The sequence below is a fragment of the Cavia porcellus genome, unplaced genomic scaffold, assembly GCF_034190915.1.
Source record: "Cavia porcellus strain 051 isolate PalLab524CR breed Dunkin Hartley unplaced genomic scaffold, mCavPor4.1 scaffold_6, whole genome shotgun sequence".
Taxonomy (NCBI): Eukaryota; Metazoa; Chordata; class Mammalia; order Rodentia; family Caviidae; genus Cavia; species Cavia porcellus.
This window is the reverse complement of record NW_026947489.1, coordinates 74823822-74851286: the sequence shown is the minus strand read 5'-3', so window position 1 is coordinate 74851286 and position 27465 is coordinate 74823822. Positions and strand designations below refer to the sequence as shown.

The 27465-nt window shown below is 38.9% G+C and overlaps 2 protein-coding genes across 3 annotated transcripts in view; one reads left to right on the top strand and one right to left on the bottom strand.

Moving 5' to 3' along the window:
* The first annotated feature begins 27 nt into the window (after positions 1-27).
* On the top strand, positions 28-20871 carry Aspa (aspartoacylase). 2 transcript variants are annotated; one of them, XM_013152369.3, is made up of 6 exons: positions 28-421; positions 4110-4305; positions 5745-5838; positions 8759-8866; positions 16346-16455; positions 20224-20871. In XM_013152369.3, the coding sequence occupies exons 1-6, from the start codon at positions 204-206 to the stop codon at positions 20317-20319; spliced, it is 822 nt and encodes a 273-aa protein (XP_013007823.1). In that variant the 5' UTR covers positions 28-203; the 3' UTR covers positions 20320-20871. The 2 variants fall into 2 exon arrangements, with proteins under 2 accessions (XP_013007823.1, XP_013007822.1); XM_013152368.3 differs by having other exon boundaries at positions 19584-20871.
* A 2074-nt stretch (positions 20872-22945) lies between these two features.
* Trpv3 (transient receptor potential cation channel subfamily V member 3) overlaps positions 22946-27465 on the bottom strand; it is a 32767-nt gene continuing 28247 nt past the window's right edge. Inside the window, exons 17-18 of the mRNA XM_023565020.2 lie at positions 26612-26691; positions 22946-26290 (exon numbers count right to left, since the gene is read on the bottom strand). Of these exons, the coding sequence (XP_023420788.1) occupies positions 26193-26290; positions 26612-26691 (178 nt within the window). The 3' untranslated portion in view covers positions 22946-26192. The remainder of the gene's footprint in view (positions 26291-26611; positions 26692-27465) is intronic.

Below are 27465 nucleotides of genomic sequence, written 5' to 3'. Positions count from 1 at the left end.
CTACAGAAGTCAGTGTCTAGATAATAAACAAAGCTCGGAATTTCTACTAGAAAGTTTTAAAAAGACTTCACTCAAGGGAACTCAGTACCTTGCACTTTGGTTAAATCCTTGCTAAGATTTAAATTCCTAAACTTTTCTTAGGAAACAAGCTTTCTTTGATCTTCTCGTCTGAATTGCAGAAATCAGATAAAACTTCTGGTAAAATGGAAAAACCTATTAAAAAGATTGCTATCTTTGGAGGAACTCACGGAAATGAGCTCACAGGAGTATTTCTAGTTAAACACTGGCTACGGGATGGCGCTGAAATTCAGAGAACAGGTCTGGAAGTAAAACCATTTATTACTAACCCAAGAGCAGTGGAGAAGTGTATGAGATATATTGACTGTGACCTAAATCGTGTTTTTGACCTTGAAAATCTTGGGTAAGAATACTTCTTATATTGTATGTGTGTGTGTGTGTGAAAAGTGATAGAAGTGAGATAAGGAACACGTGTGCATGATAAATAGCCACATTCATACATATAATGGCGATAGTGGGATAAGAACACTTTCACTTTCAATCGTGCTTGATCATAATTGTGAATTATGAAGTTACCAAAACTGAGGACTTGCGTGGTCTTTTATGAACTACTTAACACACTGCATTTCTCTTAATTGATTTGTCTTTGTAAATGAATTCTATGTGGACTAAGACGATAAGAAAGATTTTTTAAAATTATATCTTTAAAGGGCTGGAGGTTTAGCTCAGCAGCATAAGCACCTGCCTTGCAAGCAGGCGGTCGTGAGTTCGATCCCTGGTACCAATAAAAATGAAAAAGACAAAAAAAATTATATCTTTAAAGATGCCTATTTAGTAAATCTTTATATTAGATTAGTATTTGGCCACTGTGCTTGTGTATGTATGTGTTGGCTTTCTAGGAAATTCACTACTGTGTTTTCATTTGACTGTGCTTATGATAGTACATAAAGTTCTCATTCAGAAAAACATGGTAATATTTGCTGAATAAGTCAAAAAGTACCCATTGCCAGAAAACGTCAGGCCACTTCGTGTGTAGTAAGGATGATGACACCATTCGCATAAATGGGGATTGAGAGCTAAGGACACGTCCTTGAACTTTCTGACTCTGCACTGCAGCTGATTTGCAATACAGTGTGCATAATCATAATATTCTAGGTGGGCGCTTACTAATCATTTTGCCCTTATATATATCATAATAGTGACCACTGTAAATGCCTCCAAGTTTATGTTTTGCCACTTCTAGTTTTGCCTAGTTTATTCTGAACATCTGTTCTACTCACCGTACCTGGTACTATGGGAATCTAAAGCTGGGTACAGGATGTTTTTTGCCTTCCATGAGTTCAGAGACGACTGGCTAAGACACAAGACACTCGCAGGAACATCTAACCATGCAGCTTGATGTACTTGGTTTCTGATAAATGCTAATTTGAGTTAGAAAGTTGCTTAGGTTTAGTTCCATCACAGAACAAAAGATGAATACTACTTGTAATACAAATATGTTCATTTTATGGAATAGGTGTTTTTCAGGACAATTTAAAATAGGCCTGATTGTGCATCAAATAATAATTTTACTAGCATAAATTTTTATTTATGAAATGCTTTATCTTCCTGATGGAAGCTATATCTCAACAAAACATATATGAAATTACAATAGCTATTAACTTATATTTTACAAGTAGGAGTTTGTTGAAGAATAACTGCTTACTTGTCATATTAACTTCCCAAGTAAATTCATGTTATGCTTTCTACTCTGAACACTATTCAGAGGCTAGAGTCCACTCTCAAAGTAATTATGGAAATTTGTAAGAGGTGAGCTAATTAATTTCCTCTATTCTTCCTCTCCTAACTGTATTTCTTTCCTGTATTCTTTTTTTATCTTTTTAAGACAAGGTCTGATCATACAGTGCAGCTGGCTTGAACTCCCTTATTTAACTCAGGGTAGCTTCACACTCACAACGATCCTCCTGCCTTAGCCTCCTAAGTACTGAAATTACAGGTGTGCACCATGCCTGTATTCTTAATCTCAGTGATGACACCATCACCCACCAAAGTCCTTACAGAAATTATCTTAGAACTTTCTCATGTCACCTTCAGCCTCACCATGTCTAGTGAGTTACTGTGTCCTCTCAATGTTTGCAATAGCTTTTCAAACTCAATCTTTCTCCCCCATTCATTACTTTAGTTTGTTTCTTCTGTGGATACTTCTGCACTCAGTCTTATTGTAGTCCTCCAGGATATAGTTTCTCTATATGGTAGCCATAGGGATCATCCTAACATGTAGATCATATGCCTTTGTCCTACTGAAAATTCTTTTTAAATCTCCTATCCAGAATAGATCTAAGCAACTTATTATACCTAATAGTACCTCATCCTCTGGGATTTTCTAGTGATATTGGCCTCCAGGCATAGGAACTCAATGTCCATCATTTTTCAAAACTGCAAGCCTTGATTCTAAACAATTACGTGAGTAGTGGTGCCATTATCCAAAGAGGTTAGAGTGATGTATATATTCATGCATATTTCATGAATTAACTTGTAAAATGTATATGAATACATTTTATTGCATATAATAGAAACCCAATTCCTTGTTCATAAATAGTAAGTCCAAAGTTAGGCAGTCCAGGACTGGTTCTGTGGCTTCATGATATTGCCAGTGTTACAGGTTCCTTCTGTATTCCATCTATACTCTTCCTCACATGCACATTTTTGTCCTCATGATTTTTGCCTCATAGTTACAAAATGGCTGTTCCACCTTTTTGATCATGTTCCAAGTAGGAAAAACTCGGGTACAAACTTTGATCCCTTGAACACACTAACAAAATTAGCTAGGGGTAGAAGTAGGTGGAATTATTGGAAAATACATTGTGTGCCTTAATGAAGGAAAATAAACTTGAACTACTGTCAAGCACAGCAAGAAAAAAAATGCACCCTAATCATTGCAGGAAGTGAGGAGAGGGTGAATAGAAGTTCGATTGAGAATACAATAAAAGCTCGTGAGCCCCGCCCCCAGAATACATATGTGTTTACACTCCTGTGTTTCATATTTTTGGAAGATTTACAGACTCATCTATAAACCTTGTCCCTGGAGCACTGAAAGCTCCTACCTTTCAATTAAAAATCCTAATTAAGATGAGGGAGCACGTAAGTTTGACTATTTTTGTGGAGTAGAATTAGCTACAGTGAAATGGGGTGGTACCAAGTACACAGCACACAGGTTATTGGGTATTACTTTTAAGACAAAATATCTTAATGTGTGAGCTGTTTTTCTAAACTAAAACCTCTGTATTCAGGTTTAATTACAATGTTGGCACATTGCCATAATTAAGTGGATTTGGATTGCACTTTGGCACTTGGTCTCTAAAAGATTCATCCTCATGGCCTATCCCTATAATAAGTAACAAATGTGCTGTAACTTCTAAGAAACTGCAAAATTAATGGATAAATTTTGCTCAAGGTTGAAGTCCAATGATAAACTTTGTTTGAAATATTCCACGTATGTCTTAGTTATTTTTCTCTCATTGCTGAGACAAAATACCTGACACCCAAAATAAAAGAAGGAAATCTTACAGTTTTTGGTGGTTCTAGTTCATACTCAGCTGGCTCCAAGGCAGGATGGCATGGTGTTGCATAGCCATCACAAGCTCAAGAGCAAACAGTAAAAAGGACAAAGCACGTATCCTTCTTCTCTTATATAGTATGCTGTCTACCTGCCCCTGGACAGGTGCAGCACTCAAACCACCAATCCCAGAACTAGACAACAAACCAACCACAAACACTAGATTCAGCTGCCTCCATGACTGCATGAGGCTTGGGGGACTATCCAAACATAAACTATAATAACCTATGACAAGTAACATAGGGCAACTTATTTTGTACATGTGCCAATGCAATATTGGTTGTATAGAATTAAATGGAGAAAAAGTGTGATTTTTTTTTTTTTTTACTAACAAAGGGTTCGGACAGGTTTTCACTTTCCCCACAAATGTTTCATATTAAAGTTTTGTGAACTGATTCTTTGTACCCTGTATTCTTGTTGTATATTTACAATGCCTTAGTCTCAGAAGTTGTTAATCTTTTTCTGTTAATAACAGCAAGAAAATGTCAGAGGATTTGCCATATGAAGTGAGAAGGGCTCAAGAAATAAATCATTTATTTGGTCCAAAAGATAGCAAAGGTTCCTACGACATCATTTTTGACCTCCACAATACCACTTCTAACATGGGATGCACTCTTATTCTTGAAGATTCCAAGAATGACTTTTTAATTCAGATGTTTCATTATATTAAGGTAACTTCTATGTTACTAATTTAGAAGTTAGTTTAGTATCTGTACTTTTAAGTCAATTGTAGTTGCAAAACAATGGAGGAAAATGGAAGGAAGGAAGGAAGGTCTACAAGAAATGGGATCTATGCCAAAGCCAGGCTGTGAAGTCAAGTGGGAAGTTGTACCAGAATGCAGAAGCACTCGTGACAGACAGGAGAAAGGGAGGAAAATGATAAATACAATGAATAAAAACAAAACCCTTGTGTCTACAAAATTAACATTTTACCCTAATGGCCACCAAATCATTAGCTATTTGGTAAAAATGCCAGTGGTATAGCTAACGTATCTCGATTTCAGGGATTAGGAAGCTCAAGAACTTGTTATTTGATGTTGATGGTAAAAGGACTGCAGTGTTCTCTTTAGTCCTGCCCTTGTTGCTACTTGATTCAGATGCCCCAGCACACATTTAATATTTGGTGTATACTTCAATTCAATAACCATTGTAAGGCTCAGAAATCTGTAAGGTGAAAAAGTTGACAACCTAATGCTTCTAGCTACAGAATACTTGTTTCAAAAATAACAACCAAGCAAAAACACAAATAGTGAATTGTTAATTCTGTATAATAAATATTCTTCCTTTCTGAGAACTAGTATGATTGAGTGGGAAAAGTTTGATTCATGTAGCCAAGAGAACCTATGTTTAAATACTGACTTTCTCACAAACCTTGTACAAGATGCTCAACTCAAAAGTTAGCTCCCTTCATTTTACAAAGTTGTCAAAATAATAACACTTACTCCAAATGGAAACTAAAATCCTCCAAAACGATGAAGTCTCTAAAGTGTTTAACTGAATACTTAGCCTAGGGCAATACCTAGCTATTATTTTTTAATTGAGTTTTTGACAATAACTGGAGACTGTTCTAGTAGAAGATCCTAATGTAGCAGTTCTCTGTTGCTCACTGGAGAAAGGCTGCATGCTTTGTTTGCCAGACAGCAACTTGGCTGATAATCACCACAGTCAGAACTGACACAAAGTCTCATTCCAATAAGCATGACGAAGGGACATAACCCAGCATCTTTAGAGAACTGGACATAAGGGCAGAAATAGAATCCTTCAAGAGACCAATAGTAAGCTAAATAGTAAGTCTACCCACTGATAAAAACAAAAGCAACCAAATCCTTTCAAGAAGAAGATGTATTTCGTATTCTTTGTTCATGATTTTAGAGCATCATTTGATGCACATTTTGCCCAGAAAGCTACATATAATTAAATTTTAAGTTTAATTAATTTGTGTGCTTTCAAAGCTATAATAACATCAAATTTTATCATGTGTTTCATAAAGCTGTCTGATTAGTCTTAGACAAAGTATATCATATTCAAGGCATTGCTGACTCTGAAATAGAAGAGAGAACAAAACATACCATCTTTACATTATGAAAAAGTTATATTGAATTCTTTTCAGACCTCTTTGGCTCCATTATCCTGCAATGTTTATCTTATTGAACATCCTTCCCTCAAATATGCAACCACCCGTTCTATAGCCAAGTATCCTGTGGGTAAGTCATATTTGCTATTATTGTAAATGAATAAAATATATCATAGCTGAAACTCTGATAAACTTATTTTAAAGAACATTTATAGACATCTTGCATGTGACTGTGGTTTATAATTCATAGGCAGGCTCCATTCCTAATTCCCTAATTTCCCTGAGCAGCTGTATCATTTTGCCCTTTTAATTTCCCTTCCTGTGATATTTGGCCTGACAGATTTTTAATTGGTCTGACAGATTTTTTTCTCATTCTCAGATTTTTAACTGGTCTGACAGATTTTTTTCTCATTCTCAAGACCCAAGTGAACTATCACCTTCTACAGATGTAGTAAAATATGTTCTTGGGCTGGGAGTTTAGCTCAGTGGCATAGTTCCTGCTTGGCAAAATGCGAGGTCGCGAGTTCAATCCCCAGCACCAAAAAAAAAAAAAAAAAAAAAAAAAAAATGTTCTCTACAGAATAATCATTACTCCAAAAATATATGCATTCAACGTATACTCATTGTGTGTCTACTATAACACTCTGCTATTTGCTGAGGATATAATAATGAACACAGCATACCCCCTTTCCTCAAAAGCTTAATATCTAATAAGAACATAGACAACTAACCAGATAATTACTACACAGAGTTATAAATGGTCATAGTGGGGATAATTCCATTATCTTTTCTGGCACATCTATTAGCATAATTAATTATTTTCGGATTACACTAAATTAAAATTGTTACTACAATTTAAAATTTTTTGTTATATCTTAGATGGTCTAACTGAGAATAATTTAAGAGCAACCTGACAAATGAAATTTTAAAAAATTATTCTAATTATTTAAGTATTGATACTTTGGTACATAGTTAAGAGAATTAATCAATTGCAATTGGAGAAAGCTAAATATTTAAATATAGGTACAAAATTGGTAAACCAAAGCCTTAATAATATGGGATGAGGCTAAGGGTATAGTTCAATGGTAAAGCACTTGCCTAATATGAGTGAGGTCTTTGGTTCAATCCCCGGCACCATCAGATAACACCAATAATAATAATAATAATAATAATAATAATAATAATAGGGGATAGAGATCATGGTTCTCTTTCACAGCAAATAAAAGGCTTGGAAACTTGGAAAAAAATAAATCTTGATCTATGATATTTATGGGGAATGATGCTAGAGAAATAACCATTCACTTGTTTGGACCTTAAACATAATCAAATCTTTAAAAACATTTCAATAGGGAAATTGAGGGAGCATTAAGTGTTATAAATGACTAGAAATATCAGTATGTTTTTTTCCAACTTTGTTATATCATTTGGAATACTTTTATTCATAAATCATTTTAAAACACTGAAAACTGGGATACCTTCTTTCTGAATTGACATTTTGTAACACACTAGACTAATACACCTGCAAGCTTGCTTTAACTGCTGAACACCTACAAGGACCACCTTTGTGTTCCACTGTCACCATGGCTGAGGTGTGACAGGGTCACTCGAGGTGAACTTTATTCCAAAAGGAAGCAGTGTGCTGCAGGCAGCCTCTGATCACTGCCATCCTCTTCCTTATCTCTTCTTCTCATTTATGTACATGGAAGAGTGGTTAGACACAATCTTCCTCTACCTTTCCCAGATAAGCTATGTTGTCACTTGAAATTCAGTAGTTATGGGTTGGGGATACAGCTCAGTAGCACAATGCCTGCCTGGCAAGTGCAAGGTTGTGAGTTTGGTCCCTGGTATAAAAAAAAAAAAAAAGAAAGGAAGGAAGGAAAGGAGAAAGAAAGAAAGAAAGAAAGAAAGAAAGAAAGAAAGAAAGAAAGAAAGAAAGAAAAAAGAAACTTGGTAGTTACCTTTTTGACCATTCTTCCTTCAGCTCCACTTCTGTGTCATAGCCATGTCCAACAAATTTAAATGTTCTACTCTGATAGGAGATTTCATTACAGAGGCTTTGTATATATGGCTACTGAACATGTTTATCTCCTCAGGGAAAAAAAATAAGCTTTAATAACTGATTTTCTAGGTGAAGCCCACATTCCTACCAGTTCATAACTTTTCCTTCTTCATGTGGGACTGACAAACCACACCTTCCCTCTCCCACAAAGACAAGAATACTTTTGGCTTCAGGTAACCCAAAAAGGTTTAAACAATAATACAGATCTATTGTTTTACATAACAGCTTAACAACATCAGGAGAGACTAGGTTCTTTTATCTTCCTGGTTTATCATCTTTAACATGTCATCGGCTGACCCCAAGTGCCACAAGATGGCCATTGTAGCTCCAAATATCATATGCCAACATGCAAATATCTAGTGGGAGGAAGAGTACTCTGAGGAACTCCTCTGCAGATCTTACATTCTGACTCCTTGATTAGAACTGGGCCACAGATCATTCTTCAGTTGGTCAGTAAGGTTTTAAAATTACAATACATGACTTAAACTATCACATTTTTACTCTTGAACTAAATAAAAGTTCATTTACCTTGAAGATTGAATACCCAACCAAAGTTATGATTCTATTGGAAGGGTGGGAAGTGGAGTGAATTTGTGGTAAGCAAACAACATCTTCTACAATACACACGGAGACACATTCATAAACACAATGTTTTGCACATTTGCACAAATCATTTATGCATAGATGCACACCTTAGCCATACTTGGTTCTGACAAATTTATTAGCATATAGATAGATTAGCATATACTTTAATAAATGTCTATACATATGCACAAAAAGCTAAGCATGAGAAATGTTTTTAAGATGACATATAAATGTTCTCTTTTATGTTACCCAAATTATGACTCAAATGTTTTCCCTGCTGCTAAATGATGCTATCTTTGAAATAACTTTTAATAATAGAATTCTAGATCTTGATATAATAAAATGCTTAATTTCACAGTATTTTTCAATACTTACATAAATACACTATCTTCTTTTCTGTGCCTAGGTATAGAAGTTGGCCCCCAACCCCAAGGTGTTCTAAGAGCTGATATTTTAGATCAAATGAGAAAAATGATTAAACATGCTCTTGACTTTATACATCATTTCAATGACGGTAAGTAGTAGATGGGAGCTGTTTCTCTAATTGTGAGTGTGTACATGACTGTATAAAAATGTATATTCACCATTTAACTCTGTGTGTGTGTGTGTGTGTGTGTGCGCGCGCGTGCACGCGCGCATAAAACAAGTCTAAACACTGAAATAGCTACTAGACTTCTGATCAAATTTGTCTCATTTACAATCTTATATGCTTTTTAAAACTTTTATTCACTTCAGGAATTCCTCAATTTTCAAGAAATTCCTCAATTTCAAGAAATGTAACTGCCAAATGAAGTTCCCATCAAATCTACTTTTCTATTAATTTTCATTCTAAAGAGCAACGGAAGATTAGGAAATACAAATGTCCAGTAAACCTAAGAAAGATGTTCACCATCACAAGTAATGAGAGCAATGCACACTAAAATGAGGAGACACTTTCATCCAGTATATTGAGAAAATATTAAATTTTAATAAAGGCTCAAGAAAACAGGGTAGTTTTATTCCCTGCTATAGCAAACAAAAATTTATAAAGACATTGTAGAAGATAATTGTATAGTGTCTACTTCTCAAAATAAGCAATTCTTATGACCCAGCATTTCCACATTTCAATGAAACCTATGCCCACCCAAGATGTTATATACAAGGGTGGTCATTGCAGTTTTGTTTATAACATCAAAACAATGAGAAAGACCCAACTATCCAGTTGCGAACAGTTAAATAAACTAACAAATAAAAGAATCTTCAAAATCTGTTGTTAACTAAAAGGAAGCAAATTGCACATCAAATCACACAATGTACAAATTTGCCATAAAATAATAATAATCACTTGTTAGAATACTTAAAACACACCAAACTAATAACAATGATTACAGAGTAGGATAAGAATAAACCAAGCTAATTTTGTTTTTATTACATTCAACAAGAATAATGCATTCGTATATTATTTGTGTAACTAACAATGACATGGAAACTGATGGAAAGATAGGCTGTGGAATTCTATATTCATGTGCTCACTTATTCAGTAAATCTAAAAGGTACTGAAGATTAAATTCTACTAATTATAAGAAAAGTTTATCTTACACTTGAAAAAAATTAAAATGAAGTCCACGAGAAATCCTATCTAGCTAACATTTCTAATAGGCAATTTGGAAATTGTTGAGAAGTAAGTAATGACAGCAGCTCAGCTAGTGTGCAGCTCAGCATCGGCAGAGAGAGGAATCCCTTGCCCTCAGCATGTGCACACTCCTGTAATAACAGTAGCTTCTTTTGTGCTCAGAAACCCTTTGATCCCAAAGCCATAAACCAGAGAATCAGTTGTTCATTACCTTTGCCTGAGGACAGGTTCTATATTGGTGTTTGGAAGGTCACAAAATATTCGCAAGAAATCCTTGAACCATAAGTGCGAAACTCCAGGATGGTAAGAAGTGATACACCCAGTAAAGAGCCACAAACACTTGGAAACATAGTCTACAAATCATGACCCATGGGTTCCTACTACAGGAGTAAGCAGTGGTATCTCCAGTCCACATCTTTTTTAAAAATTTCTTGAAGGTTTTATTTTTTTAATTTTTTATTTTTCTTTTTTTTTTTTTTATTTAAAGAGAAGGAAAAGAAAAAAAATACATGGAGATTAAAAAAAAAGGGTAGAAATAATACTAAATTACAGACAAACAAAAGGTAAGAAATTGCCAGTTGATAAGTTACAAATTGTCATCTTCGAAATGGCTGTTCAGGTTATAGAATTAAAGTATTTAGAATGACATTCAAAAAAGTGACTCTACAAACCATTCTGCTCTATGGCCGAACAAAAGCTCCGTAATATGATTATCAGTCCCACCTATTTGTTTTACATCTCTAAGAGGATAAGGTTAACCATATCAAAACAGAACAGAACATTTAAAAAAAAATAAAAAACAATTTAAAGAAATACAGATTTCAAAGCAAGTCCACTGGAGATCTACCTTATCTAACTGTCTCTAGCTTCTTACAAATAGTTGTCCCTAACTTCACCCACTTTCTATACTTATTGCATATTGTAGAACTAATCAAATCATTACAGGATGATGGAGTCTTTTTAGGTCCTCAAGTTCCAAATTAGGGAAGACAATACCAACTACCATCGCATCTCTCATTCTCTTTGTGATAGCCGTCCCCATCTCTGCATATGCTGAAGTTGAGCTGAGGAAACCAGTCCAGAGTCATTTTAATCAGCAAGCAATAGATTGCTAGAATTTATATTATAATGCTACAAAATAAGCCTCCGGTTTTTCAGGTCTCTTCCTCAGAGTATTTGTTCCTATCCTCTCTGTATTATAGGGAAAACCAAGTCATAACAAGGCAGCGAAACAATTTCCTAGATAAACATGCAATGGATAAGACTTATAAAACTATAATATAAATGATCTTCCGTAGCTACTATGTTTTCTCTTGTTATTTTCAATAGATTTGTCGACAACACTGGCTTATTATAGTTAAACATACTATCACCTATTTTTATAAAAACTTATCTTTGACTGCATTGTAGTATTTGAGAGCTGTTACTGATTCATACCAGTATGGATATCCTTTACATCTTGTCATGCTCAGAGTAGTTTCCTCTACTTTTAGGGTTGATTCTAACACGCATACCGATTTCAAATAGGATCAGTCAAGGCCAACCAATAGTCTTATGATTCAGATACAATTAAGATCAGTCATAGTAAGACAATGTAAGTAATACAGGATTTCAGCCTAAGTCAATAGGAAAGTAAGGATAGTTACCATGGTATAACCTGCTATTTTTGGTTCTAGAGGTCTGTGTCCTCAAAGCTGATATGAGTGGACAGACCAGAACAAATTTAATTCAATCTAAATATGGCACTAGGACTACTGTGTCTTTTAAATCGTTATACACCATTAGCAATGACCTCTGCTTTTTTTTTTTTAAATATAGTTTCAGAGCTGTCTCTACTAAAGACTAGCTTACCGTCTCTGCTTCATGTCTGCTATTCCACTTTTCTGCTATAATTTGTCCACCTTATTCCCTCATTCCATGGTCTGCCCCGTTCACTGAGGCCTCTCTGCCACTGTAGCTGTAATCCTGATATCTCTTCCTCTCTTTCTCTGTAATGTCCTTCAGCGCTCTCTGTAGGGTTGGATTGGTGGCCACGAACTCCCACAGTTCCTCCTTGTCTTGAAAGTATCTTATTTCTTCATTAATTTTTAGAGAGAGTTTTGACGGATATATGAACTTAGGTTGCATATTTTTTTCCTTCAGGACTTGGAATATTTCTCCCCACTCCCTTCTTGACTTAAGAGTTTGTGTTGATAAGTCTGCTGTTATTTTGATAGATTTCCCCATTATAGGTAACCTGCATCTTTTCTCTGGCTGCTTTTAATATTCTGTTTTTTTGGTGGATTTCTGGGGTCTCGATTATTATATGCCTAGGCGTAGATCTGTTTTGGTTGTAGGTAGCTGGCGTTCTGTATGCTTCTTTTATCTGGATATCATTTCTTTTTGCTATATGTGGGAAATTTTGCTTTAATATCTCTGTGAATATTTTTTGTATTTCATTTTTGGATGTTCCTGCTTCCTCACTCACATTCTTTATTCTTAGGTTATGTATCTTTTTATCATCTTCCAGTTTTAGAATTGCTTCTTTCTGGTTCCTTGTTATTTTTAAGAGGCTTTTTCTTTCACGTTCATAAGCCCTAAATCTCTCTTCAAGTTTCAGAAGGTTGTCTTTAGTTTCTGTCAAGGCATTTTGCCAATATTCAATGGAGTTTTTAGTTTCCTGATATTCTCTTTGGATCTGTTTCATGTATTCTAAGTTATGCTTAAATTCTTCTTCAGATGCTTCTCTTTCTTTTCTGATTTCCTCAGTTCTTCCATCTGTGTTCTCTTGGGTGGGGCTTGTCATTTCTTTAATTAATCTCTTTATATCTTGCCTCACTTGGATCAGGAGTACATCTTTAAATTCCTCTATGAGATCATGTAAGTACTTTTTAATTTCGGCTGATGCTGTGTCGAGTAGAGGGTGGTTACTGTGTTTGTTCTCTTCAGTGTTTAGTTCTCTTGGGTTTAATTTCTCCTGTTGAACAGCTGGAGATTTTTTTTTATTTTTATCTCTTGTCATGTTTCTGGTTTCTTTCAGACTGTCCTGGAGTTCTCTGGCCCTCTCCGAATTGCTTAGGGCCTTTCAGAAGCGTGCTGGCTTGAGTTTTTGCTGTCCTCCCCAATTTGCTGTTATCTGGGGTAGGCTGGGATGTAGGGGCGGTACTGTCTAGTCTCTAGCCTCTGTGTCAGTTAGTTCATAAATTAGGCTGTACTTTCTGGTTGTCACTGAGTTGTGACTATTTTGTATCTGCTTATTGGGCCCCAAGCCGAGGCTTGGTTTAGCCCCAGTAGCTCCTGCCAGTTCTCTTTGAATCAGAAGCAGCTGAGTAATGGCACAGGATTCTGCCCAGGTCCCAGCCGTTCTCTTCCAAACCTCTCTGTGATAGGAGCACCAGAAAAGCAGATCTGCCCAAAACCAAGATGGCTCCCACTAAGTTCTCTGTGCGGAGCTGAAGCCAGCAAGTAATCAGGCTCTGCCAGGACTCAAGATGTCTTCCACCAGCCCTCCCTACAGGGGGACCTGGTGATGTCACCAAGCTGCGATTTCTGCCGCCAGGCTAATATGTCTGCACCAGACTCTGTGTTATTGATTTCCCCGTGGTGGCGGGCCAGCTGTTCTCTGGCCAAACCCAGCAGCCGCGGGGTTTTCTGTACTCACCAGAGTCCGGTGCAAGTCCTCGTTCCGGGACCGCCGCACACCAAGCTGTCCACTTTTCCCCCACTCGCGGCTCAGCGCTGACCGGTCAGATTTCTGTGTACCGTTTAGATTTGAAACGCCAGAGCTTTGTGCATCCGCTCTGGTGCAGCGGTGCAGAACTGGCTGCTACTTGGAGTCTCGATCTGGGTCTCAGTTTCCCGCAGTCCCCAAAAGCAACTCAGCTTTTCGTGCTGGGTCCACGAGTCTGTTTGTTGATTTAAGGGCGCGGGATTTGCAGCCTCCGGTCTCAGCACGACTTTAAATCCTCCAGCTGTACTGTCTTGGTTAATAAGAATCGCTATCGATTTGTCTGGTCCTCTCCATGCTGTCTTTTTTTTTAGCTTTGAGTTTGAATTCTCTGGAGAGACTCTTCGCTCGATCCCCTAGCTCGCCGCCATTTTCAGACCCAATCAATTTTTTATTTTTCTTGTACCTGTTTGCAGTTCATATGGTTTGCAGTCATCTTGGGGAATGGTTATAAGCACATATCACAGCATGTTTCTCTCTTTTTATCTCCTTCTCCCCCCTCCTAGATTCTCTATGCCATTTTTCACTCTTACTGATATTATTTAATCTTAGCTCATGTTATGGTATATAATATTTACACTAGTTGGGGTTATTAGGTTCCTGTACATGGCATATCTTTATACTACTTATTTCCCTTCTTGTCCTCTTCACCTCTCTCCCTTGTTTTCTTGGGCCACTTCCTTATTCCAAGAGACCCATTTCCTTGTCCCTTTCTATCCGTCCTGTATCATTTTCTCAGTTTGTACTTTCCTTCACTTAGATAAGAGACACCATATGGTATTTAAGCTTGTGTGTCTATGTTATTTCACTCAACACTCAAACACCCATTTTCTACAAATGTCTCAAATTTGTCACTTTTTATAGCCAAGTAGTATGCTTTATATACAGATAACACATTTTCCTTCTTTTATTTATTTATTATTTTTTTGGTACCAAGGATCGAACTCATGACCTCACGTTTGGCAGGCAAGCTCTTGAGCCACTGAGCTAAATCCCCAGCTCAATACCACTTTTTCTTTCTCTAACCATCCATTGATGGATATGCCAACTGCTTCCAGGATTCAGCTATTAGTTATTATGCTGCTGACAATATTTGTATGCAGGCTTCGCTGTAGTGTGATGAGTCGAGCTCTTTGGGAAAGAGAACTTCTGGATAATACAGAATTTCTAATTTCAGTTTGTTGGGGAGTTTTCTGTTTGGTTTGGGTTGGGTTTTATGTTGTTGTTGTTGGTTGGGTGGGTGGGTTTTTGTCTTTTTGAGACAGGTTCTCACTATGCAGTTCAGTCGGCCTTGAACTCACTTTGCAGCCTAGGCTGGCCTCAAACTCACAGAATCCTCCTGCCTCAACCTCCTGAGTGCTAAGACTACTTTTGTGCACAACCATACCTAGCCTCTAATTTTAATTCTTTGAGAAGTCTCCATAGTGATTTCCATAATGGTTATCCAGTATAACTCATTTCCCATCTTTGCATCAGCTGGGGAGTTCTTCCCCAACCCCTTGAATCTGACTTGGCCGTCTGACTTGTTTGGTGCCACGGAAGAGCTTTAAGAAAAATTTGCACATTGAGACTCGTTCTTTTGCAGCTCTTAGAAACTGTGTACGGCCATCATGGGAATCAGCCCACACTACTCTGCCAGATAGTAAAGGCCATAAGATAGAAAATCAGACACCCCAGCCAATAATCCTGCAGCTCGCACTGTCAAATGCCAGACCCAACAATGAGGCCCTCTCAGATCACCAGCCTCTAGCTGATCTGACCGCTCACTCCAAACACAAGAACAAGGTAGCCAGAAAACAGCAAAGCCAGTCCAAAGAAACTGCCCAGCAACACAGAATCATGAGTTGAATTAGGAGGTGGCTGTTTTAAGCTGCTAAGTTCTCGGGTAATGTGCTATGTAGCAAAAGCTAGCTGAGCGTGAGTGATTATCTGGGTTCCTTCATCCTGTCTCTGTGCTGAGGGCAAAGGAACACTTCCCTTTGAGTTGTACACAGTGGCCCTCCATTGGGCCCAAATTCATCCTTTTTACTCAGAGTTTGTCTGAGCAATGACTCCTTTTTCATGTTTCTGGGCACTCCGTACTCTGATATTGCTGTGTGTTTGGAAGTTGGACTCCACTGCTGCCAGGCTACCTACATCTCCAGGGCTCACTGCTCAGGAGCGGTTTGAGTATTTAATACATGTAGTTAGAAGGAAGAGCCACTGCACTGAAGCCACCTGACCTGCAGGAAGTCCTCCTGGAAATACACAGTCCTGAAAGTCAGAACTTGGGAGGGTGCTCCAAGCTGAGCTAACTCAGAACCTTCACTAGATGGAAATGAAAACAGGCCTCTAGCAGATAAATGTCCTGCTCAAAATCACACAACTAGGGAAAAACAAAAAGATGACACAACCAAAACAGAACCCAGGGTACCTGATCCACAGTTACAAGCTCTTTTTTGCTCACATTGTCCTTTATAAATTCTGCTTTCCATCTCTGTCTCTCCATCAGTGTATTTGTGGGAAGTATATCAGGAATAATTCCTGAACATCTTTTGGCCCTGTGTTGTTTCTGAACATCTTTAACTAAACTCAGTTTGTTCTCTTTATAGTTGTGTTCATTTCTCTTGTTATTTTTCTTTCTTTAAAGTATCAACTTTTTTTAGTTGCTCTTGCAATATATTATTTCATCATAGGAAAAGAATTTCCTCCCTGCACTATTGAGGCCTATAAAATAATGGAGAAAGTTGATTTTCCCAGGAATGAAAATGGAGAAGTTGCTGCTATTATCCATCCTAACCTGCAGGTAACTTTTGATATTTCTTTAAAATATTGAAAATCATAATGTTCTACCTTTGAGTTCAGTTCAATAGTTCAAATAGCACTTTATATACATTAGGTAATTTTGATGTTCCCAAAAACACTGTAGTGTAGGGAAGTGTATTAATCAGCCTTCCATTACTATAACAAAATACCTGAAGCAATTAACTTACAAAAAGAAAAGGGTTATTTAGCTCAAGCTTATGGAGATCTCATAACCAGGATCAGGTGGTCCAATTGCTTTTGCTTCTGGTATGGACACTGGATGGAAATGGTGGGGAGCTTTTGGTGGAGCAGCAACTCACATTAGACTCCAGAAAGCAGAGAGCAACTTCAGAGACTGATGTCCATCATCTACTTCAAAAGCACATTCTCAGTGACCTAATGACCTCTCACAAGGTTCCAGCTCCTAAAGATCCATAGCACCTGCCAGCAGCATCACAGGAAGACCAAACCTTTAGCACACGGACCTTTGGATGACATTAGCCATATTCAAATGATAGCAAAAATATATTAAGAGCTTTGCCCAGTACTCTGTGGTGGCTCTGGAGATATACCACTGACCATGGTTTCTACTCTCACGGAACCTACAATCTAGGTCCTGTAAAATCTATAGCATGCATGCTGAGCCAGGTACATAGAACTCTCTCTGTGGCCACACAACCCATGTCTCTGCAGTAGCTGAGCATCGAATAACAGTTGGTTTTTCTAAACTGAAACCTCAGTATTCAGGTTTAATTGCAGTGTTGGCACTTTGCAATAATTAAGTGGGTCTGGGATTGCAGTTTGGGCACTTTTTCTCAAACGGATTTACCATTACTGGACTGGATATACTGAAGTCTCAGCAACAGTCTAGAAATGTAGAGCCAGATGGTGCAACAGAACAAAAGTGGAAGTCTTACCCATGAGCAATGAGTAAAAATTATTATGTCTATTTTAATAAAAGAAAGTAGAGGTTCAGAAATTTACAGCTCTCCTATAGCCACATAGGTATCAATGACAGACCCAGAACTGATGGTCTTTACAGCTGGTACATTGCTGCCGCCTCCCTGCGATCAACACCCAGACTTGGAATACCCCACCTCTAGTTTCTTATACACATGGTATATCTGTAGTGCCCTGTGGAGAGCCATCCCTCCTCCTTACACCTCCTCCTTGCTTTTGCCCTCCTACATCCCACCTCTGTCCCATCAAGGAGCAATGGTGCCTGTTATGGCTCAGAGCTGTACTGTGAGAGAGGAGCTGCATTTCTGAATCTCCAGCCCAGGGAATTTGCCTGTGTTTTTGCTGTGACTGACTTCTCACCTTTCTATTCCAATGAATTCTGATCCCTCCATCTAACTGGAACCCTTTGTTACCCTCTGCTATATTTCCCTGTTTATTTCTTTTATTGCACTTAATACTATTTGAGATGAACTGATTTATACATTGTTTACTTCATGAGCCTGAGAACTCCATGAGGGACCTTGCCTCTCTTGAAACTCAGGATTCATAATAGCCTTAATAATTATTCAAAGATACTCAGATAATCAACCAATCAATTTCTCCTGTAGAACAAATCATTCCTTGTTGTCTATCAATTCCAAACTATCTTTCTTTAACTTCCAGGACCTGTTATTAACCTTGTAGGTTACTAATCTCATCTCTCAGGCTCCCCAAGGTTATTTTTGTACTCCTAAAATTTTAAAAATCCCCAGTGTTAGCCTGTTATGACATCATCACCTCAGTCTGTGTTCCTTACACTTGATATTTTTGTCCTGTATAATGCTTTCTTCCTTTCTCTCTCTCAGTCTTTATCTTTCCCTTAAAATGTTGTCTAAGGTTCCTTCGTCTAGTTTTTACCTGGGTCCCATTAAACCATAAAGCAGGATCTACTCCACAAGTGTATATTTGTGGGCAGGATGCTTTATTAAGTTGCAAGTCTGAGTGACTATTAGAGTCATTAAGTGGGGATTTGAAATGCATCAGTGGTTTTCAACCATGATTACCCAAGTCAATTGAGATCAGAGTATCTCAGAGAGGACTCTTGTCACTGTTATTTTTTAAAAAGCTTTCTAAGTAATGTGTGGTGAGGGATGAAAGCCCCACACTAGGTAACATCTCCTCTTCTCTGAGGTCTAGGAATGTATTAGGGTTCTCACAATGGGGAGTGGACATTTTAGATTTTATCCAGCCATAGATTTCTTAACTCTTCCAAAAGCCTTTTCTTCCTCCTTCATTTGTTATTATTGATTAATCCATTCAAGGTTTAGGTACTGGGGTTCTGAAGCAAGTTGGGAGCTGATGGCAGGAACCTCCTAGAGAAACAGATTGCAAATTTTGCTCAAATTTATTTGATGTTGATCACATCAAACTCCTGGGTGACACTGATGCTGCTGGGAAATGTTGGAAATTCAGGACCTCAGGCTGCACCTGACCTATAGAACAAAAACCTGCATTTTAACAAAATGATTTGCAAACACACCCACATTGGAGAACTATTCTAGGGATTCTGTGATGTGACGGTGTCAGTGTTCAAAGGCTGAAAGGGCTGCATTGCTGATGTGGAACCTTCCAAATAACACAGTTAGCATCTAATGTGGGGCACATTTTGAACACAAGCTACCTCACCTGAGACTTTCCCCAAGCCCACTCACCTCTCTCACTAGTTCCAATTGGAACAGAATTTCCTTGCATGACAGTACATCGTGACTCATGGTTACATCCCCAGCAGGAGGATGTTTCATACACAGAAAGCTCTGAATGGATATTTCCCAAATTTTACTTAACAAAATTTCACTTCCATTGGCAGGAAGTAAAATATGCACTTAAGTCAGCATGAATTTAGTTTTGCTTTTTAATATTATAAATCTCTTCGGCGACATTCAAGGAAAACTTGGTATTGAAGCAAACTTTAATTATATGTGTTGTCTAAAAAGTAAAAGCAAAATTCTTAATAGTGCTTAATAGCTTAATTAACAACAGTCTCAGAGCGGTCATGACACTTGTCTCTCAGCATCCTTCAGCTGTCTCTTTTAATACTACTTGCTAGTCGCTTAGGATCTGATGTTAAAAGTTTTTAAAGCAGGAGAAAAATCAAATGTAATGTTTTCTATTTTAACTGTCTCTTGAGAGGATCAAGACTGGAAACCATTACACCCTGGGGACCCTGTGTTTGTGACTCTTGACGGAAAGACTATTCCATTGGGCGGAGACCATACCGTGTACCCAGTGTTTGTGAACGAAGCTGCATATTATGAAAAGAAAGAAGCTTTCGCAAAGGCAACTAAACTAACACTCAATGCCAAACGTATTCGCTCCTCTTTCCACTAGAAATCACTGCTAGTGCAACGGTTACTACAGAATTTCTTGAAAAGCTCTACACGTCTAAACTTCCACTTCCATGCCTGGCTTGGTAGACCCCTAGATCAGTTTCTTTAGAAAGAGAATAAATGAATGTGTCTCTTTCAAATCATACTTTATGTATGTAGTTTATTCAAAAAATGTTCTTTCTGTTTCCATGCAGCTTTTAAACATGACACTTTGATAGTTTAACATTCTAAATAATTCAACATATATGTGTGCAAAGTTATTGATGACATAAAATAAAATGTGCATTTTCAAATAACACATAAGTCCTTTTAGAAAGCAATGGTATAGACTTGTTTTTTTATTTTTTCATATTTGAATTAATGACAATAGATTAAGTATCCAATCTACTGACTTTAGCAACAGTCGTGATATCTGTAGGAGATTTTTAAATGCTCTTTTGCAGGCAGGATGTGAAAAAGACATGAGGGCTGATTGTAATGTTGGCGTACAAATACACCCAGAAACCCTGAAGTCTCACATACATACCTTGAGAAGCTGACTACTCTTCTCAGCGTGGACGATTTGGGAGAAGCAAATTCTTTGCAGCTGTCCCTGCTTGTTTTGAAAGAATTTTCCCACCTCTGGCAATTCTCCTCCTTGGAGCACCTGCGGCTGAGCACTGCCTGCCCCTTCTCCATCCTTGCCTTGTGGGATGTTCTCCTTTCTCCTCTCAGGCCACAGCAATTTTTTGTGGGGGGGAGGGAAGGGACCGAGACTCAAACTCAGGACCTTGAGCTTGTTATGCAGGCACATTGCTGCTGAGCTAAATCCCCGGCCCATGGCCACAGCATTTTTATCCCACAACCTGGACCCCAAGAAACGCATGTTTATGGCTTCTAATATATTTATCGAAAACACTAAAATTACCTGGAATACTCACAAACATTCTCATTCTTCTGGAGCAAACTCCACTAAACCAATTGCACTCCATTTTTAATGCTTTATAGAACACAATTAAGCATTTTCTAAATTTTTCAGCATTTATGGTATACTCTATATTTACTGGAATAGACTCCATTCTAAATGTTATAATAAAAATCTCATTTGTCAATTGGCTGTCATGTATGTGTTTTACTATGTCCCCTTGCCCCATGGGGAAGATCTCATTTTATTTTATTTCAGAATCCACCTTCCCTGGATCAGTTTTTCCAAATTTAAGTTTTGGCAAAAAGGCTTTATTCTTCCCTCAGATTTTAATTTTTGTAAACTGTACAATGTGAATCCAGTTTTTGTATTATTTTTATCAAGTCTAGTCTTTCCCTGGCTTAATCTGTATAGTCTTTAATGTTTCTAATTTTATGTAATTTTTTAAAACTCTGTAACACATCACTGTGTGGTTTTAGCCACTTTCAGTTCTGTTTTGAGTATTTCTAACAATCTCAGATTCGACTCTCTCATTTATAAAATGAGTATGATCACAGTACCAGTGCTTCGCTTGCAGGGTTATGGCGAGGATTAACCAGGAAAATGCATGTAAGCCCTTAGCTCAGCTTCCAGCACAGAGTTTGTACTTATTATTCAAGCTCTCAAACTTAGCACAAAAGGCCCTTCATGGTCTGCCCCTCCATCCCCCACAAGCTCTCCAGTCGCGCCTCCCTTCCTTTCTTTCTGTCCCAGTGCCCTTCCCACTGTTCGTTCTTATATGCCTTCATCCAGATTGAATCTTCTCCCTATCCTTCCTTCACCTGCCATCCCAAACCTACTTATCCTAGTAATTCCTGAGTTTCCTTCAAAATGCAATGCAACTCCCACATACAAGCCTTCTCAGTCTCCCTTTCCATGACCTGATTGCCCCTTTGCCTTCCTCACCTCTGTCCCATCTGTGGACGTTAACAGCAATCTAATAAGTGCCCAATAAAGTTCAGTTAAATAAATCACTATGCTCAGACATTCTTTCTCTATGGAGATGTCTTCACATTCAACCAGTGTCTCTGCCTTCTTTTTTCCTTCTTTCTCTGTCACTGAGTGTTCTCCCTACCACTCCCAAGAGAATTCACTCCATTCTACACTCTTGAGACCATCGCTATGTCGCAAAGGATGACATGAAAGATACACTGTTGTGGCACCGCTCTGGACCCCTCCTCTTTGCAGAGCTTTGTGGTCACTGTCCAGGAAGTAGTCTGGTCCAGTGAGCAAAGGCTTATCTCTTGACACTGTGTCTCCAGGTCTCAGGTCCCTACCCACTAAATTGGGATACAGTGCCAAACCTACAAAATAGTGTAAATGAATGAGAGAGCTTTATAGTGCAGAAGGTAACTTTTCACAGTGCCAAGAGCCATAAAAATATCCAAGTTCATTGACATAAAGGCCCCTATACCAGAAATATATCTAACAGGAGGTGTTTATATCTTTTTCTATCAGCCTACCTAGAATTTCTCATGGATGACACATTCCTACATTATGAACTAAAACCTATTCAAGCTAAGGATGTGACTGGTATAAAATTTCTTTGCTATTCACTAAGTCACATCCCAGTGAGGAAGGAATTTGGAGACTCATTTGAATGAAGTAAACAAGTCAGTATTTCACTTATTAATAAATGAGTTGTAAGTTCCTGGCCCATCATGACAAAATAGTGTCATGGGATTCCAGATGAGAACAGCTATCCTTACACATTAATTCAATAAAATGAAAAATATGCCTATGAGTTGGGCTGGTGAGTAACACTGATACTCACAATACCAGCCCATTCATATCTATTCTTTCATTGCTTCTTTGTGAAAATCCTGTGGGTAGGGCAGGGATTTACACCTTCCTGTCTCCAGGTGGAGCCATGGGTTTATATTCACTCAAACTGAACTAAGAGCCAGCAGGACACCAATAGAGCACCTCTTGGGTCTCAGCCAGAATCACTATTATCTGGCTCTGAGTCCTTTATTCGAGCTGCTTCCAAGGTTGCTGAGTGATACAAATGGGGTACCAGACACGCATCACTTTGAGACACAGACGCCGCTTGAAGGTGACATGTTTTAGAGCATGCCAGTGGCTCTGCCCCTGAGCCAGGACTAGTAAGAATGTTCCAGGCCCGAAAGCCAGCTTCCCTTTTTTCCACTCCTAAAAGTGGCACTCAAGCCTTTCTAGTCAGTCTTCATTTTCACACAACACAAAAATAAAACATAGCCAGAACAAGGCAAAATAAATATTTATTAGAAATAAAAATGATGGTGCTAAAATAAGTCTTACTCTTCTTATGATTTCTTTCCTGAACATAGAGTTTCACATACAAACATTTGGAATGCCTCTATAAGAGAATTTTTAAAAATCAGGAACATTCAACAAGAACAGAGTGCCAGTTCTGTACTTGGAACCAAGATCACAGTTAAAATATGTAAATCCATGTAGTCAAGTATGGCGTACAGGCCCAGATGACCACCCATCTGCCTGGGCCCGGCCCAGAGCAAAAGGACACAGTCCCACCGGGCCTTGAGGAAGGACAGGGACGTCAGTAATACTGTACTCTCTGGGGTGCCTTCTAAGAGCTTAACAACTTCACAGTACAGCCTTGCACATCTTCTTCCACATCACAGGAGAGAAGATTGGCACATTTTTTATTCCAAACAGTCAAGTGACATGATGCCTACAATAATGAATTCTTCCCGAGGAAAAGTTGAGGTAAAACAAGATTTGCCAACAAGACCACTGTCTGTGCATGGGAGATCCCGTGCCTAAAATAATCTCCCCCTTATGTTACTTAAATGTAAATTGTGGGATTTTAATACATCCTGATAGATTCAGAGGTTCAGTGGGGTGCACACATGTATATTTTTGTGCACAACTCTATGTACACTTGGATTTTAGACCAGTCATAAGAATCATAGGGAGAATTCTGACTGCCAAATAAATCATCTGAGCAAAAAGTCAATCCCTGCTATGGGCCAAACACAAAAATAAACTCAAATTTACAGAATTAACTATGCTAAAAATAGTGCAGGGGTAGATGTCTGTGATCCAGGAATCAAAACATTCAACTACTTTTACACGACCTCCTCCATGTCTTTGAATAAGTCCGTGTTCCTTTCAGAGTTTTAGTCTCCAAGTATAAAATGAAGAAATTAGTCCTTTTTACTAGGATGATTTTTTGATTCACTGCTTCTCTCTGTCTTGGTAAATCTATGTAGGGGCAGACTTTCCAGCCTTTGGGGAAGGCCACTGTTGAGAAAAACATCCAGTGTAGAAAAAGATCTTGCCAGCAAATTCCATCCAGACCACAGATAAATGGCAGCACTCCAAGATATGTCAGAAGACAAAGATCCAGTTATTAATTTCAATTTGCCTAACCTCCCAGCTTTTATCCAAATAGAAAATGGATGATCCTATGGCCTTTTCTGTTAATATTTCAGTCAAAGCAATTCTGGAATTCCCAGCTCCACAGCCCAAATGGCTGCCCTTCAACCCAGGACTTCTGTTCAGGATAAATGTAAGGAGGTAACACTAGCTGAGGAATGCTATTTGAACAAACCATAGGCCAAAGAGGCTCTTAAAATTCATCCAGATATTTTCTTCAATAAAATCTCACATAAGTGTTTAACCATCTTCTGTTGAAATATCTCCAGTATCTAGAGTAGCTGAAAACTTAATGGAATCAAAATATTTCTCTAGGGGCTGGGGATTTAGCTCAGTGGCATAAGCAGCTGCCTTGCAAGCAGACGGTCATGAGTTCGATCCCCGGTACCGATAAAAAGATTTAAAAAAAAATATTTCTCTGGTTTTTTCACTAGTCCTGCCCATCTAGAACACATCTGACCCTTTTGCTCCCATGATATCTCCCTCCCATCTTCCCTGCTCACATCTGAACCAGGTCTGACCATACACGGAGAAGACTAATGACTCCCTGAGAAGCTGAACACACAAGGGCTGCTGCAAACAAGGCTGGGACGGCCCCATCTCCCCATCCTCCCTCACCCTGGCCCATCAGAGAAATGCTGGCCAAGTCCTACTCCTCTAGCTAAGCTGACAGAGCATCCTGGAGTGGGGAAAGGGCCCAGGGTGCACTGAGTGCTTGGCCTGGGCTCAGGTTTGCCTCAAGTCAGGTTAACTCACAAATTGCCAAGTGATCTGAAGGCCCCATTTTATCTTTGTACCACTTAAAATTCACAGTGACTATCCCAATAATTATACCTCAAAATTTCCCACGTGAATTCTTTCACTAGGATACTAGAGGACAGTAGATTTTTGTTTGTTTGTTTGTTTGTTTGTGCTCTACCAAATTTCCTCAATTGTCTCCTCACTTCTGCCCCCAGACTAACTCTGGAATTTCACCAGGCAGAAAATCTCAGGATGAGGATCTAAAAATAAACTCTAAGTCTTGGCACAAGTTTGTCTCATAAGCCTTCCCCCACAGCTTCAAAATTCACAGTTAACAAAATACTTGGTACCAGAGCATGTCAGATATTGTGTTAAATCCCACAGTGAGACGCATGAATGCGTCTGAGATTAAGACCTCTGAGATTAAGACCACGTAGACAGAGCTGCTATTTCTCTTTCAGAGGAAGCCATGGTCACAGCTCAAAGGCCCACACTACAGCAAGACACGAAGGGAAAGGGGCCAAGCCCTTTCACCCAGATGGCAGCCTGGCTCCTGTACGCTCATGTGGACATGAATAAAGCTGTTTGCCCTTGCTCTGGCCATCCTAAAGCTAAGTATATAATACTTACATCCAGCCCAAAGCCCAAGATCTATTTCTCAGCTTTAATATCACCTACTTCATCTGAAGTAATTTGCATTAAAAACTGAAATGTATTTTCTATTAAAAGTTAAAAACCTGTGTAAATTACGCTACTAAAAACATCTCTCAGTTTGAGACAGTTTGAGCCTTGGGTTTCATTCCAAGGGTGGTTTTCTGTTTCCTAAAACTTCTGGAAGGGCTTTCCCCTAACACATACCCCCTCCTCCCCAAGGATGTCCAGCTTGGCTTACAGTCCTCTGAACATCCTGGGATGGGACCAAAATTCTCTCACAAGCCCAAGAGGCCCAGCACAACAGGGCATTCTGTCAGCTGGGGTTGAGCTGACAAGGGCACGCTGCTGAGATAAAAGACTGCCTTCTCCCTCCAGAGGCCCCTTCTCCAGTGCCCATCTCTCCCAGTGAAGCCAGTCTGCAACTGTTCAAACCACGGATGTCAACTCTGACCTTAGGATACCCCTGTGCTCAGGACTGCTGCCCATGGGTTCACACTAATTCTGCTGAGTAACAGAACTCAAGTGTCTCCCAACCCTGCACTGAGAGCCGCCTCTGGGCACAGCTGTCCGCTCAACAGGAGGGTATGGCCAGCTTCCGGATCGCCACTCTGCACAGACCCTCAGCAGAGTTCAGGCAGGACTCTGCCTGCAGCATCAGACAGCTCACTATCGCATCTGTTCTCGCTTCTGCTCCTACACTGACGTTTCTGGAAATTCATCTATTTCCTCAAATGCATTGAGAGTCGTTTTGCTGTTGCTCCTGGAAGAATCTTGGATTTTGTTGAAATCCACTTTAAAAAAAAATAAGGAAAAGAAAAAACCACTTTAGAAGTGCATCTCTCTGCATTCCATGTTTGCACATGTTAGTATAATTTTTTTCTGGTGGTGGTGCTGAGATTGGAACCTCAGACCTGACACAGAATTAGCACATATTCTACTACTCAGCTACAACCCCAGGTCCCACCACTTCATGTTAAGAAGATGTACCAATTAGGATTAGAAAGTGTTTGATCTGGAAGGGACCTAAGAACCAATCTAATTCAACACTTCCATTTCACAGAAGGGGAAATCAGGGCCCTCTCAGACCCCACAGTGCCTCACAGCAACAGTACCTGTCCGTCTGATGGGCCCCGGATCTTCATTGAGGAAGGAGACGTGTGTTTTCCATTCGGTCCACTTCACCTCGTTGATCCTGCAAGTGTGATCACTGTTCTCACCACTTCACAACCGAGCCTTATGAAGTCCAAACAAATACTAGCACTGCACTCAGATGTCTTAGCTTCTACAGAGCCCCGCTCTGTCCATCCCAGGAACAGAATACTCCTGTACTGTATAGTCACACCAGAATCATTAGGGTCTAAAGCCTGTCTGACCCTCAATTCCCACTTCACAGAGTTCTTCCATTGTAGGGGAAAGTTCAATGTCACATAGTCCCATACTCTGGGACCCAGAAATCCTGAAAGTTGCTCAGGTAGGGGAAAGGGTCCATCTTCAGACATCAACAAGTGTGCATGACTGGTGAGAGGGAGCTCACAGAGAAAACGGGGTGCACATAGGAAGGGCCCAGGCTGAGAAGGCAGAAGGGTTAGATTAAGGAAGTTCAGCCAGGACTAAAGCTGCCCTGAGAGAAGGTGTTCGGCGTTCACCCCGCAGAGGAAGCAGGCAGTATCCACTGTGTTAAAGCACAGCTGGAAACACAGGTTTCACTTAAGTTTGCACAAAAGTACCATTTCTAGAGTAAAAGTCTCCAAATCAGACATTTTTGTTAGAGAACTTGTTACAGTCGAAAGTGATGGTTTGCAGGGATAGGAACCACAGTCAGAGAAAAAGACTAAAACTTTTAAATTATAGTCAGAAGAGAGCATCTGTAGGGTTAGCACTCAAGTAGGAAGACAAGCTTTTCTGAAAAGGAGGTTCTGGGGTGTCCAAAGACTTTTTTAAAAATCAGAAAGCTTGAAATCTGTGG

What these genes read in the sequence shown, in the direction of transcription:
- Aspa (XM_013152368.3), top strand. Translation starts at nt 204, where the DNA reads ATGGAAAAACCTATTAAAAAGATTGCTATCTTTGGAGGAACTCACGGA. An exon ending in AGATGTTTCATTATATTAAG is followed by an intron (nt 4,306 to 5,744) that starts GTAACTTCTATG and finishes AATTCTTTTCAG; the next exon opens with ACCTCTTTGGCTCCATTATC. An exon ending in TATACATCATTTCAATGACG is followed by an intron (nt 8,867 to 16,345) that starts GTAAGTAGTAGA and finishes ATTTCATCATAG; the next exon opens with GAAAAGAATTTCCTCCCTGC.